This window comes from Lygodium microphyllum, chromosome 4 (assembly GCF_053477565.2).
Source record: "Lygodium microphyllum isolate KBCC chromosome 4, Lygodium_microphyllum_v1.1.10, whole genome shotgun sequence".
NCBI classification, from domain to species: domain Eukaryota; kingdom Viridiplantae; phylum Streptophyta; class Polypodiopsida; order Schizaeales; family Lygodiaceae; genus Lygodium; species Lygodium microphyllum.
Genome location: NC_141138.1, coordinates 40,316,562 through 40,331,660, shown reverse-complemented (window position 1 = coordinate 40,331,660; position 15,099 = coordinate 40,316,562). Strand labels below are relative to the sequence as shown.

Genomic DNA, 15,099 nt, shown 5'->3' with positions numbered 1-15,099 from the left:
GCTTGCTCTTGAGAGATCTCTTTGGCGATCAATTCCTCAGCTACCTTGGGAATCTTGACGAACATGAAGTCATATTCCTCCCAAGTGCATGACAAGGAGCGTACTTCCATTGCTAATGTCTCGTCATAAGAAGGCCTAAGTCTAGCCATTCATAGCTCTTGGCTAGAGTGGTGAATGTGGCATCCAATCATCTGGTGTAGGTGATGAGGTCATCCTATGTGTTCATGGCAAGGTTCGAGGCCAAGGCATGGATAAATCTATGCTTATAGGAGGGTCTAAGGCTTGCGATGAGAGGTTGGACTAGATAACTTAGGAATTGATGCCTGTGTCGTGAATTGGTTAGCAGGGTGTTTAGAAGGCCACTTGTGCAATGGATTGGTCTTGGGGCTTAGATGATGCACTACTTTTTGCTTGTGGAGCCATTGGGATGTTGGGAGTGTCAAGTTGAGTTGGTCTAGGGGCAACTGGTTTTGGTTTTGGTTGATAAACGTGTTGAGGTTCTATGGGTTTGGTGCTTTTGGGTCAATTGGTTTCTCATTCCTTGTTTGCTTAGCATTTTGTTGAGATAAATTGGAGGGCTTGGATTGAGGGGCATGTGTGCCACTCGTATTCTTGGGCAACCGAATCCAATTTTTACCTTTGTAGTAGCCTTGAGCATGCAATAGGTCTTTGGGCACCCATCATGCATCTACTTTAGTAGTGCCAGCTTTGTCTTTTAGGCCTTGGGTGTGATGTTCTGTAGTTATGAGTTTGTCTGGTTTGGCTTCTAGGCGACTACGGTTGGCATTTGGGCACCCATTTTAGTTGTTTCTCAGTGGTCTTGGATGTGGCTCCTTTAGGTTGCGGGCGGGTTGTCTTGGCAAGGTGGGACAAGTTATGACCCCCCTCCTTAGACCTTGCACTTGGTTCATCTAGCAGTGGCATTGCAGGCTGTGATGGAGCTATGTTGCCCCTGTTGAAAGCCATCATTATATCAGAACATTGCTACTGGTGAGATGAATGCACTGCAAGTCATAGTCGACACTGTAGTGTGCTTGTTTCTTGAATGCGTGTCCTAGATGTGATTCCTTACCAGTGGCCTTGGTGTTAGGCATCGTGTAGAAGATCATAGGTAGGCTTTCAGACTCGATAGAGATTGCTATTTTACATTTCCTCATCATCGAGTAGGATTGTCTCTCGAATGGGTTGAGCTTAGCGTTAGTAGACTGCTGTTAGGGCTAACAAATGAGGGTCCAATGGTCGTGTGTAAGAATATTAAAGTTAGCTCCCTCGTCAATGAGTGCGTCAAAGATGTGTGTCTTCTGGGTAGTTTCATTAATATGCATAGGTGGGTAGGTGCCACTTCTTTCTCATCCTCATCCTCAATCTCAATGATGGTGGCTACTCTTATGTTTATATGCAAGTTCAATATCAGAGGCTCATGTGGTGAGTGCATTGGTGTTGGTCAATTGTAGAGCTCCTGCCCATTATACAGAGTGGTACTGATGGTGGGACCCTACTCTTTGGTAGCTAAAACGGTGTGACTTTGTAGGACTCACCGGCCCTGCTGCCCTGACAACCTGCTTATAATCTTCCTCATCATCCGAGAATGGTAGATCGATGGTGGCTAGCACATGCATCCAATCTCGATCATCCTCGGGGCAAGGGATATACTTCGTTAGTGGCCCATAAGAATTCTTAACCTGTGAGTCTCCTTCCAAGATAGCAGAGATGGCATCTAGGTCAACCAGTGTGGTCTTCCAGGTATCCATCTCAACTCTTACAGCCTCTGATATGTTGCCTAAGAATATGAGACCATTGCTCCAATCTTTTATCACTCATGCATTTTGCATCTAGGGCGGACCACCTAGCACGATGTTGTAGTTCACTCCCTTCATGACTATGAAGTTCACTGAGAACTAGACTCCCACTATCTTCAAGGGATAGTCTTTTAGCACTCCAAATGGTCTGGCCTTCATTATGTTAGAGCTAGCATGGCATTAAACCTTGTGATCTCCACAAGTGGTTTACCCCAAGCTTGGAAGACTGCATGGCGGCTAAGCACACTGACTCTAGCTTGTGTATCTACAATTTCCTTTCTTGTAGCATCTCCTAATGTGTTGATAGGAAAGACTGTGTGTATCTCTATGCCTTCCCAACAAAAGGCATTTACATGCAAAGACTTAGGCACTAAGTTCAAGGTTAAGCTTATTATGTGTGTTACTGCATCGTGGTCAGACATTGGTCACTCTAAGCTCATGTCATTCTACTCACTACTTCAACCCTTGCCATAGCATTGGGTTCTGCTTGAGCAGCTCTCCCAAAGGTAGGGTCATAGGGGCCGATATCAATGTCATGAGCAAGTTATCAACTGCCTGCTTTTTGTTAGGCTTTACACTCTTTTACCAATGATCTTGGGCTGACTGCCCACTTGTGATATCTAGGCTCTATCTATGCAGTGTTATGTGGGGTGCGGATGCATCTCATGATTTGAACTAAGTAGGCGAGACCGGTGTGCTCACACTAGAGTGCTCATCGATCTCATATTTGATAATGGGTTCCACATCCTTTAGGTGCTAATGACACTCTCTCAATAAAACAAGGCATAAAAGAATCCAAGCATGCATCATATTTTCATTTTTATCAAAAGAATAATACTAAATTGTTACAAAATCACTAAAATAATATCCCACATAAGGGGGAGGGGGGCCACATCTATTAAAGTCAATGGTATACACAAAAATGTTACGTGCATGCATTTGTAAAGGGTAGGAATACTCAAAATTAAAGGCCAAAGGCCTTATAATATCAAATGTATCAAAGTTTCAAAGAAATAATAAAATACGAAGGGGTGTGATTTTTGGGGAAGAGGTAGGGTGGAGTGCATGAGTGGTTATGTGCCTGTTTCCCTTCCCTCTCTCTTCTCCAATTGCACATTCTCCTTTTTGGTAGTGCTAAAAATTTGTTCTCTCTCCTCTCTCCTTTGTCTTTTGTGCAGAAATTCCTCTTTTCCCTTTTGTTCTTGCATAATGGTTGAAGCTATGGATGAAGATGATGAAGATGACAAATTGGTTCATTATTAAGAGAGAGATTTATAGTTTCTTTTTAGTTTTGAGATTAATGGTAGAGCCATACACATAGATTTTATGTGCTTTGTCCCTGGTTTTGTGGTTGATTATGTTCGTGGGAGGGTTGATGTCATTTTGGTGTGCAGCCGGGGAAGAAGCTAATCTCAACAACTACAACATGAGGGAAATTATATGGGAATGAAAAGTCCTGCAATGGTGCACACCAATAATGTAGAGAAGAAGAACAGAAAATAGTTGGCATACTTCTCCTCCTCACTGTAAACTTGGCCCTTGTGCGAAAGAGGTAGAGAGAAAAAGTATAAATTAAAGAAGTATAAGAAGAAGAAGATGCAACAAGTCACTTATAGATATTAGAATACAATGTAAGTATTAAGAAATTATGGGACTTTTTCAAAGAATAGTATATAAGCAATGATGTTGGGTACCACATTCCCTTGGCCCAATTAGCTAGCCATGTGTAGTTCCTCCTATATGAGGAGTTTATTTAGCAAAGGGTGATCTTGGACCGATTAAGATAGCTTGATATTTTGTACAATCGCAAAAACTTATAGGGAAGTAGGATCTACATACATTGGATCATTCTTGGAGTCCCATATTACCCATCATTTCTCAACAAGAAGCATTTTTTGAGCTTTGAGTTTTGCTCTTGAAATGCACATGGAAAGCCACTCATTGTCAACCTTGCTTTGTCCTTATGCTTGCAGTTGAAGCACTTCTACTTTCTCCATGCTTTTTTGGTAATTCTTAATGTGGTATGAGGGAATCGAGTGAAGTTCTTCCATGTTGGTTTTTTATTGCATGAGTACAATGATAGTTTTTGGGTAGTGTGCACAAAGGTGTTCTTGCTCATCCCATCTTAATGGCCCTTCTAGATATTCATCATGAGTCCTCATGAACAAAGATGTATGCAAATAATTTTACCCTTTTATAGATTTCTTTGAGACACTCTATCACATCATTGATTGGTTCTCATTTTGTACCATTTGATTTGTCATTTTCATAATATATTTTCATTTTTATTTAGACCTTAAGTTTATTGGAGAGTTTGGGCAAGAATAGCATTTCTTTGTAAGAGTTGAGTTGCTGGCACTTTCAACATGAGTGCTTGTATCTTGTTTCATTGAGGCAGTATAGGTCTATTTTTCTTAAGATCCACATTTGGGGTTTGAGCAATGGTGCAAGGTCATTGCTATCATGTTTTCTATTCCTATTTAGGTCATGAAGGTTTGGGCTTGGGAGACTTGAGGTGCTCAATTAGACTAGTGATTGTTGGTTGTTGCTTGTCAAAATTTACATTGTTTTCCATTTACTTGTTAGATTCCTCTAGGTTGGGATGAGTAGCATCATTATCATTAAATGGTTTCAGCTCTTTCTCTTGTGGGGTGCTTCATTATAGCTTTGGACATTACTAGTGTGTTAGCAATAGCTTTAGGTTGTTGAACTATGAGAGTTGCAAGTTCCTTGGCTTTCCTTTGATATAGATAGGTTTGGCCCATTAGAGAACAAGTGGGATTACCTAGGTACCATGGTTGCCTTAGGCTCTTTCCCATATGGAGTTGGATTATCAGTGCAATTGGTCTCTCTTGTGAGTTGGCAAAATTGCTTGAGCTAGTTGCACTTCTAACATTGTAGGTTCTAGAGTCTTCTTCCAAGAGATGAGAACTTGTGTCATCTTAGTTGGCTTGGGTGGTCTTGCATCTATGTCGACTAAGCTTTCATTTAAGGTTCACATTTAGGTTTGGATCTCTTTCTTTGAGTGCATTGGGGTCTTAGATATCTATGTGAATGTAGTCATATGGGTGGCTTAGACAACCATAAACATCGGTTTCTTCCATAGCACCCTTGAGTACATAATAGGGTCTCAAAAATCCTGCTTTGTGCTAGCTCTCTACCTATGCTTATGATTGTATCTTCTTAGTTGATTTTTCCTTTTGAAAAAGTTTCTTTCTTGGTAGCTCATTGTGTGGTTCTTAGTAGCTTTGGTTTCATTTCTTGGACTAGGAGGATCTATATTGAGAGGTACTTGCTTTTTGTCCCTTGGGGAGTTGTTCAATAGTTTCTTGCTATCCTTAGTAGGGATTCTTTTTGACTTGGAGACAGGCTTCTTGTCCTTCCTTGGAGAATTGGCAAGGTTAGCTTTGTTGAAAGGTGTGATTATCTTGACACTTGGTAGGATCAAGTGTATTTAGTGTGGCTCATAGTCCACTTCTCATTCGATTGTGCACTTGAAAGTTCTTCCAAGAAAGACTTCCTTTCCCACATATTCTTGACTCAAAAGCATATAAAATTTAAATCCGTACACTTTCAGTTTCTATGGTCATGATAATATTGGATTTTCCTAAGAGGGAATATGGCAATCCTTTGTATGGGTGATTGCTACATTGGTAAGCACAAGCTTGTGTTATTCAATTTTAATCTATACATCCTAGGTAAGGATATTATTATCTACTTCTTCATCAATGAGGTCTTCAATGATATGCTCTCATTTTGCAATTAGTTTGACCTTGAGATAGATAGGTGGTATTAGTTCCTCATCTTTGGGATCAAAGGTTTGGCTTGACTTTTTGAATTATAGATTGTGTTCTATAGGATCATTTTAACTAGTATTATATGCTTGGTGTTTAGGGCAATCATGATGCATATGAGTAATGTTACACTCTTTACATCTCATGCCTACTTGATTTTTTAATGAATGTTCTTGTTTTAAGGGGAGTCTTTTGATATATGCCATGGTTGGTGACAATTCAAATACTCAATTGTTCATCTTAACAAGTAATTCACCCCTTTTCCTCTTCCACAACCTAGCATCATGATTGGAATAGGACAATGTTCCATGAGGATTGCATGATCCTCTCCTTCATATGTCACATTAGTATACTATTCCTCAATTGGCTCCTTCTCAATGTAGAGACTGGCATGTCACTTGTTGGAGGGTGAATGATAATTGGGGTGGGGGTGCCATGATATGCCAAAAGGGTTGATTTTAGCTCTTTGCAAGGCTAGTTTTAGTGTACGAGGGCTAACAAGGTCAACTATGTAGGCCTAAGATAGTCTAATGCTCTATTTTGTGATGGTTGTATATTGCTATTATATAAGTTTAGATAGGTAAGTGCTTAGGGGCTTTGCGATAGAGGCTGCCTCATGCCCAAGGTGTCCACAATTTGAACACACTCATGGAGGTTGTAGGTGATCGCCTCCATAGTGTATGCATTGAATATTTTGATGACAAGGTCATGGTTGCTTTAGGGCATCAATGAGCTTAGCTATCTTTATATGTTGTTGCTTAAAAGTGGTGAGCAAGTCTTGGGTCAAGCTAAGTTCTGAGCTACTTCTTATAGATATGGCATCATTCCCTAATCTATATTTCTTAACTTGGTTTCTCTCTTGATGTAAGTCATCAATGCACATGGCTTCATCAAGACCTTGGTGAGATTGGACCTATCCAATGTCAAATTGCTAGACATGGTTTCATAATTCGCTTGTCTTAGATGCCTTTCACAAAGGCCCTTTGAACAACTTTGGAGAGATAGTCTTGCATGTTCTCCTCCTCTTGCTCCTCTAGGTTCATGAGCCACACAATGAGGTTGTCTTCATATCTAGATTTTTCAAAACACACAATGAACAAGTCCTTAAGGGAAGAGATGTGAGACTTTTCAGTAGTGTCTATTTGAGTGAATCAAGCTTTCCCTTTTCACCTAACCAAAGTTTGGAGGCTCTTCAAGTTTGAGGTGAGGTCATTGGACTCAAAAACTTTCTCGAATTGCCTTATGGAGTTATAGGGATTATCTCTTGCTCTATATTTCTCTATTTACTTAGAAATAAAGGGAATTTTGGCTTAATCTTTAAACCACATGTGACATTTAGTCTTGATAGTAGCAAATTGGCCATGTGGATTTTGATATGAAGGGTATAGGTGTTGTCAAGTGACCTCCTTTGCACTAGATTAGTGTGGCTATGTTGCTCAAAGATCTTGCAAGCCGACATTCAGTAACAATTTTCTAATATCATCTATATGTCATTATAAGCTATCCTCCTCATAATAGGTGGCTATGGTTAGGTCCATGAGTTTATTTAGCATTCCCTTGATATATCCTACTAGGGTTTGATACTATTTCTCTATGTCCAATGATGACAATTTGTTGATGTCCTTTTTGGCTATAGCTTAGAAGTTGCCTAGCACGACTTAATTCTCTGGACACAACCTTCAACAATTGTTCCTTTTGTGAGAGTGTACAACAAAAATCGAAAAGTGAACACAGAGAGAAGGAGGGTAGAAGAGAATGTAGTAGAGAGAAGGAACAATGTGACTACAATATCTAAAGGTACAAGGCTACAATAGTTAGCCCCTTGTTTGTAGTGCTAGCTTCACCTTTAACCACCTTACTAAAAAAGAATCAACCTTATGATTGGGATCTAGCGTGCCAAGCTGCATTTGAGAAACAAAAAATTAAGTCAGTTGAAGGACCAATTTTACTTTCACCTGATTGGACTAAAGAGTTTCATATTCATGCCGATGCTTCTATGGATACAGTGGGAGTTGTTCTATGCTACCAAGCAGGCGATAAGAATATCGATCATCTGATTTATTATCCTAGTCATAATTTAAGTGATGCGGAGAAAAATTATACCACAACTGAGAAAGAGTGCTTTATAGCTTTATGTGTGGGTACCGGACGGTAGCAAGGGGATGAGAGAACGAGGAAGGTTGGTTGGTCACCAAGGATCAATGATGGATCATGGATAATGAAAGTGGGAGGACATGCCACCCATATATAGGCAAAAATAGGAAAAAATTCTAAATGTGGTCAAACCCCTAAAAATAGGTTAAGGTGCATAAAAAGAAATGCACTAAAGTGCCCTCCATTTAAAGTGTCTAAAATACATAAAATCACAGAAAAATACAATTTTAGAGCTCCTAATGTCCTCATCAGACACAAGCTAAGGCTCACAGGTAGGATATAATCAAACAAGACACACATGACTACTAACATCCCTGACCAACATCTTTAGTAACTCTGTAAGAGCCTAAGTAGTGAAGCTTCAACTTACTAGGGTTCTTTTGTATATACTTTGATGGAGGTTTAATAGGGCCCACAAAGTCTATCCTCCACTTGGAAAGGCTCCAAGGTTCCTTAAGAATTTCCCATTTTTCTTCTTTAGGCACATTCTTCCTAAGAATGTCATCAAGCCCTCTTTTATAAAGTTGTCCAAAAATAACTTGAAAAGATTTGCTACATAGAGACACCTTCCTCCGTTGATAAAAAATCATGCATGCTACCTAAAAGTAAAAACTTCAGAGTTGATCATAGTATATATTAGCACTATACACATGCACTTTGAACAAGTCTACTTCTAGCAATTGATCATCAATTCTAGCTTGTTGCTCTTGGCCTTCAAATCTACTCAAGAAATCAATGAGATTGCATGCGCTTTACCAAGCTTATGGACTATGAAATAATCAAATTTCTACAACAAAAACATCCATCGAGCCAAACAACATGTTAAAACTAAGGCTTATTCAATAGGGTGTGGTAATCCACATAAAAAATAACTTTATTAGCCAACAAATAATGTTTGTATTTTTGTAATGCAAACAGATGCCAAGAGCTTCCCTCTCTATGATTGAATAAGTCTTTTTTGTAGTGCTAAGTCTTTTGTTGGCATAATAGATTGGATGAACCCATCTTAGTACTTCATCCTACATCAAATCCACACCAAATGCAACATTGGATACATCAACAAAAACCATGGAATTGGAGATTCCATCGAGGAGGTTATAAGGTATGTGCTACCACTAGCATTTTTCTTCAAAACTTCAAAAGATTTATTTTGAGAATCTCTCCAAACAAAATGCACCCATTTCTTGGTCAATGTAGTAAGAGGAACACAAATATCAGTTAACTATCAAAGATACCTAATGTGCCATTTAATTTGGCCTACAAACCGCATCACTTTGAAACTATCTTTGGAGGTTGAACTTTGCTCACCACTTCAATCTTCCTTAAAACAATGGCCATTCCTTCTTCTAAGATAATATGACCAAGTAAACCATCTTTCTTTGCTACGAATTTTTTTTTGAAATGATTTAGAGACAAACCATACATTCAACACCTTTCAAAACATAACCTAAGATGGTGGAGATGATCCTTCTTCAACTCAATCACAAAAGATAATCTAAGAAGAACCCTAGTAAAAGAAGTTAGATAAGGATCAAGAGCCCACTGTGTAGCTCCTTGAAATTTTGCAAACCATTCTTCAGGCCAAAATTCATTACCATGTTGACAAAGGCACCCCACTATGTTATGAATATTGTTTTGTATGTATCATCAAGATACATGTGAGTTTGATTGTAACCCGAAACCCCATTAGAAGATGAAAAGGATCAACTATAGTGACTACATTAAACTCTTGGTAATCAACAAGAACTCTGACCTTCCCATTCTTCTTTATAGAACTACCACAATAGGAGAAAGCCAAGCTACCTCATTAACATGCTTTATGAATCCAACCCATAATAGTTTATCCAACTCTCGATTCACCTTCTTTGTGTACTTAGAATTCAACCTATAACATCGTTGAACAATAGGTTTAGTATCTTTCTTCAAATTAATCATATGAGATATATTTGGGGATCAAAACCTCTCATGTATGTATGTTCTCATGTGAAAATGTCACAAAACTCTTGAGATAACAAAGTAGATGGGCTTTAAACTTTGTACCCACAAACATGCTCACCTTAATGGGTTGTGGAATCTCAGTGAATCCCAAATCAATTTTCTCCACTTTATCCTCCATTACACAATCATAATGCCATAATGTGTGCTCAAATCTCTCTTAACCCTCAACTATTTCTTTCTAGGCAGCTTCCTCCTTTTCTACATAAGTTTGCAACAATTTCTTGCTCAAATTTACTGTATTGTAATGTTGGTTTTTATAGTTTGCAACTTCACAACAAAATCTTGAATAGGTGTGGTGGTTGTGTTTGCAACAAATTGTCATGCTGTGTTTGAAATTAATAGGTGATGCCTTAATATTATAATTATGTAAAATTTTATCTACATCAATTTCAAACACAACCACCACTATAGGATTTGCTTGAAGAAAAAGATCCTCCTCATCATCTTCCACTTCACATGGAATATTGATAGTCTGTGCCACAACAAGCCAATAGCTAGATTTCATCAACGTTTTGTCTTTAGTACACAATTATGTTTCCTTCTTACAATGAGGAATGATGACAAAACCCCACCAATATTTTCTCATTTTGGAAAATTTGAACCAACGCCTACCAAGTAGCATATGATAAGAGTCTTCAAAATCATCCATGCAAAGAAGAACAAAAATTACCTTAAATTTCAAACCAACCATGCATATTAACTAATTCTTTAGAATTTCCTAAGGTTGTAATCTTTGTTAACTCTAGCATCTTTACTTGAAATGGGGATGGTGCCAAAGCTAAGCGTTTATTTGATAAATAGACAACTTCTTAAAGAATATTAACTCATGATCCTCCATCCAAAAGAAGCTCATTGAATAATTTACCCATATACTCAACCTGAATGGTAGCTATTTCACAATCCACCATCAGCTATTGCTATGTTGGGACTACAGCATGACAATCAACATTCATAGGTTTTGGACAAGACCTTAGACTTATCATTCCCTTACAGTACTCTTTAAGTTTTTGAAACAAATTTTCCTTAAAACTATGAGTCATACCATTCCATCACATGATACTCAATAAGATACAACCAAGGGTGGAAACTAATAATGGGAAAGCACTATATCAAGGTTACACAACAACAACTAAAAGTTGCTAAGGTTCATACTTACATAATGGCAATGTTCTAAGGCTTCATGATTGGAAGATGAAAGGCATGCTAGGAGGCTAACTCATGAATAAATAGATGCATGATATAGGAAGGTATATAAGGGCTAAGTTCAAAAAGAGAAGTAAAATAACACATGTTGCCAATAATTTGAAGAAATGTATTGGTTGCATGGAGGTGACTTTTTATATGGTTGCATGCATGAGAGTAAGAGGAAGAGAGCTTCATGGAAATTATTTGATAGAGAAATATCTCTCACTCATGATCACTTGAAGATTGCATGGGGGCTAACAATGACAAAAAAACGTTGTCATCTTCATGATGGAAGGGGCTACCTAATCAAGTGCGTAGGAGGAGTACTCCAAACCATACATTCAAAGAAAGGTCACATGGGTAGGGACTCTACACCATCTTAAGAGGAGGAAGATGCTACTAATTAAGGGGGGTCATCTATGAAAGTGCCTTGCTGATCAAAAGATTGGAGGAAGAGAAGAGCTTGCATTACAGCATTTGAGGGGAGCCCAAGCTAGATTGAACAGGATGAGACCAACAATACATACTTGTGGAAGTCACCATACTAGAGCAATGACTAACTAAATGCAACCATACTCATTGTGTGATACATCACAATCTGTGAGGGCTCTCTACTTGCATGCTCACAACATTCTCACTATGAGAAGAACATGGATACTTGCCTAGGAAGACATTGTAGTGCATTAAGGTGAATACATGAGCATCATAAACAATTACAATAGTTTGAGAAACCAACGGTGATTTTGGGGGAGCAATCATTCCACACCAACAGTGTGTTGTCACCCAAGGGGTTGCAATCATCATGGATTGCAATAGGATCATGAGTCTAATGGGGAGCAATCGATATTATTGCCTACATATGCGTATGATCATGGGGGACCAAGGGTGAAGAAAGTAGTTTGAAAACATATCCATAAGCAATACTAGTAGGGCCTATCAAATGTGGAAATAATTTGTCATCAAGGTTTTGATGCCCTTCATGTCTATTTTAATGTTCATGGTTCCTCTTGTTATATCAAAAGTTGATGCATTATGAGGATGTTCTTTATGCTATGAAAGTGACATTTATTCAATTTTGGATTAGAAATAGACATTTGATGTCTTATGCCTTGATGTTCTTTGTGCTTTGGTAGTCAGTGTACTGATGCTTCATGATACATTATGTCTTATTTTGATGCCATTTGGAAGAAGGTGGATGCTATAAGTTGGAAAACGGCTTGAAGGGTACTCTTATTGAAAAGCTTTTGGGAGCCTCAAAGCTAGTAATTCTCTTAATAATTTTGCTAGAAATTTTGTATTTCCTTTTCATCCAAAATTGTAGATATGCTTATACCTCTAAAGTTTTTATCCTTGTTCTTTGGTGCCAAGTTTACTGGATGGCTCAAGTTCCTTAGTGATTACAACAAGGTTTTCAAAGTGTGTGGATGGTCAAATTACCTCAAAGGTTTGATAGTTAGATTGTTTTACCTTGATGGGTCATTATATGTGCCGCTTCATAGACAAAAGGTTGTGATGTATTTTTGGGTGGTTGGGGTGGTAATATTGGGGTTAGATTCTCGGTTTACCTTGTCTTTTATGTCATTGGAAGTGGTTAGAGGAATATCAATGTGGATAGGATTTTCTCTCATTTAAGCTTAGAACTAAGCCACATACCCTTGCCCATGCTCCTTTGTCTCTTGTCATCAAGTTATGGATGGTTTTCTCCTTCCATTGCTCGCATGACACCATTGCACTTGGCATAACCCTTAGTTCCTTGCTCCATTCTAAGTAAGCTGGTGCCATTTTGAATTCTAGAACTTCAAGTAACTCTTCCCATACTTCAATACCAATATATCCTATAGGGCCTAACTTCTCTACCTTCTCCTCAGGCAAATTTGACGACATCAATGATTGGGGCTATTGGTTGTAGATTAGGTGCTCTTGTGGGCCATACTTCATTGTGGTTCTTGGCTATTGGCATTCCTCTCTCAGCTCTATGCCTAACCCACAGTTCACATTGCAGTCCCCCAAAATATCTCTAGACTCCGTAGTAGGTGACAACCTCCTTACCATCCCTCTATTGGTTGTCAGTCTATTCCATGTTGGTTAGTTTCAAAATCATCTAGGCCCTCTAAAAGCTCTTTGCATCCTATTCTCTATGATAACTTGGTGAACCATTGGTGTTTGTTGAGCGAATATGATGCTAACTCTAAGAATTTGAAGATTTGGATTATACTAGATACTTTTTACTTTATGACTTGTTTTATTACAAATCTAACACAGTTTTCATTGCCTTTCTATTGAGAAACTCCTAAGATTTTCAATGTCTCCACTATCTTTTGATTTGATTTACTAAAATATTTTTTCTTTGGAAGGATTTAGACTTGGAGGATTTATGCTAAGATCTCTTATCATTTGCTTTCTTTTTTTTCTTCTTCTTTTTCTTACTACCTTCATCATTTGAATCTTCATCAGTTTCAATATCCAAATTGTTACTTTCCACATCTAAAGCATCTTCATCTTTAAAGCTGGTTTTTGTGTCACCTCCAAAATGTGATCTCGAATTCTCATTTGTTGGGCATAGCCTTCAATTAGCATCTCCTTCTATTTTACATTTTTAATTTTAGTCAACACATCTCTAGGGGTCTTATCTTTTCAAAATATAAGCAAAAAGGCTCCTTTCAAATTTGCATAAGTGGCAAACCAAGCTAATCCAGATTCTTTGAACCAATCCATTGCCATACTATGTAAAGTAGCTATAGATTGAGTCTTCTTACCTTTATCATTATACAATGCATCATGACCACTTGCTATCCATCTAGTTTTAAATTGGGTTACATGCCAATTAGGATCTTGCTTCTTCCCTCCATAAAACTAAGTTTGTTTAACCATTAGATTTGTTGAGCCATGGTAGTTGGTTTCTTATTTGGTTGGGATGGTAAGGGATTAACCTATAACCTCTTCTTACTCTAAGCAATGTGATTAATAAGACAACTACCTAACACAAGTAGCTACAATTAGCACAAAACATTAGATGACATATGCATAAAAGAATTTGCAAATGTCCTTGAGCTTGAGGCCTATGCTAGCTAACCACAACAAATCAGGCATGAGATTTAGATACAACCCCTTTGTGTTGTGGTTGAAACTCACCCATTGCAAATCATCCCATCTTCTTTCCACTTGCACATGCAAATTCTTAGCTCTAGAATGAGTGGTGATGACATTAGGAGTGAAGGAAAATCTTTCTGTCATGCATGGATGCCAAACAAAGCCAAATTAAAGGTGATAACTTCCAAATCTACACTATTACAATACAACGCCACATTCAATAACATTTGTTCTTCTTGAAAAAAGGAAATTTGCATCTATTAAGATTGAAAAAATCAAGGTAGAATCACCAAAGTGTTTTTAGCCATGTTTCTTGAACATTTAAAACAACAAACCCTCAAAAGATAGAGATGATAGATAGAACCTAAACATCACAAATAATTGGTAACATCTTGAAAACAAAAAATAGACCATCAAAAAGTACAATGCATAATGCAAAATAGAATAGATACTTCTATTGATCAAAGATTTTTTGTAATGGTAGATACAATAGGTATAATTGTTGCCTGTGTAGATATAAAAGGACACCTACATCACATTATAGTTCTTCAAACTACATGTGTAGCATGAGCATGTCATGGACACACCATTGATCAATAGGTATAAAAAGTTGTAGGTTAGAGCCGCATTAGAGATTGTACATGTATCCACACCTTAATCCCTCCAACATCTGGAGTTACACCATATAAGTATCAACTCATAAAATCGCCTTAGGACTAGGATAGCCAATTGTAGAGCACTAGGAGTATGTGTCAAAGTTTCATGTAGGGCCACCACATAATAGCAAGAGGGTGAAAGAGCCAAAGATCAAACAAAAGGAGTTGTAACTACTTGCATTGCATTCATTGAAAGACTATTAAACATCATGTGTTGATTTGAAAATAAAAAGTTGTTTATGAACAAACACGTGTCAATAAACACTTTTGAACACAAGTGATTGATTGCAACTTTGCAAAAAAAGGCCTAAAGAAACTAAACCAGCCTAAGAAGAACCATAAATACCAAACCTTGTAGTTAGAGCCAACAACCATGATGGAGAAGGTGTTAACAGTCATGTGTCTCCAACACTTTACTACTGC

The 15,099-nt window shown here is 38.0% G+C and overlaps 1 protein-coding gene across 2 annotated transcripts in view; it reads right to left on the bottom strand.

Annotated features, from left to right (window-relative positions):
- Positions 1–14,503: 14,503 nt before the first annotated feature.
- The window catches only part of LOC148036958 (paramyosin-like protein), a 197,350-nt gene continuing 196,754 nt past the window's right edge, over positions 14,504–15,099 (bottom strand). The window contains exon 8 of one of the 2 annotated variants that reach the window (XM_087675898.1): positions 14,504–14,690. In XM_087675898.1, the coding sequence (XP_087532024.1) occupies positions 14,649–14,690 (42 nt within the window). In that variant the 3' untranslated portion in view covers positions 14,504–14,648. Of the gene's footprint in view, positions 14,760–15,099 lie in introns of both variants that reach the window. The other variant, XM_087675900.1, reaches the window with a different exon arrangement.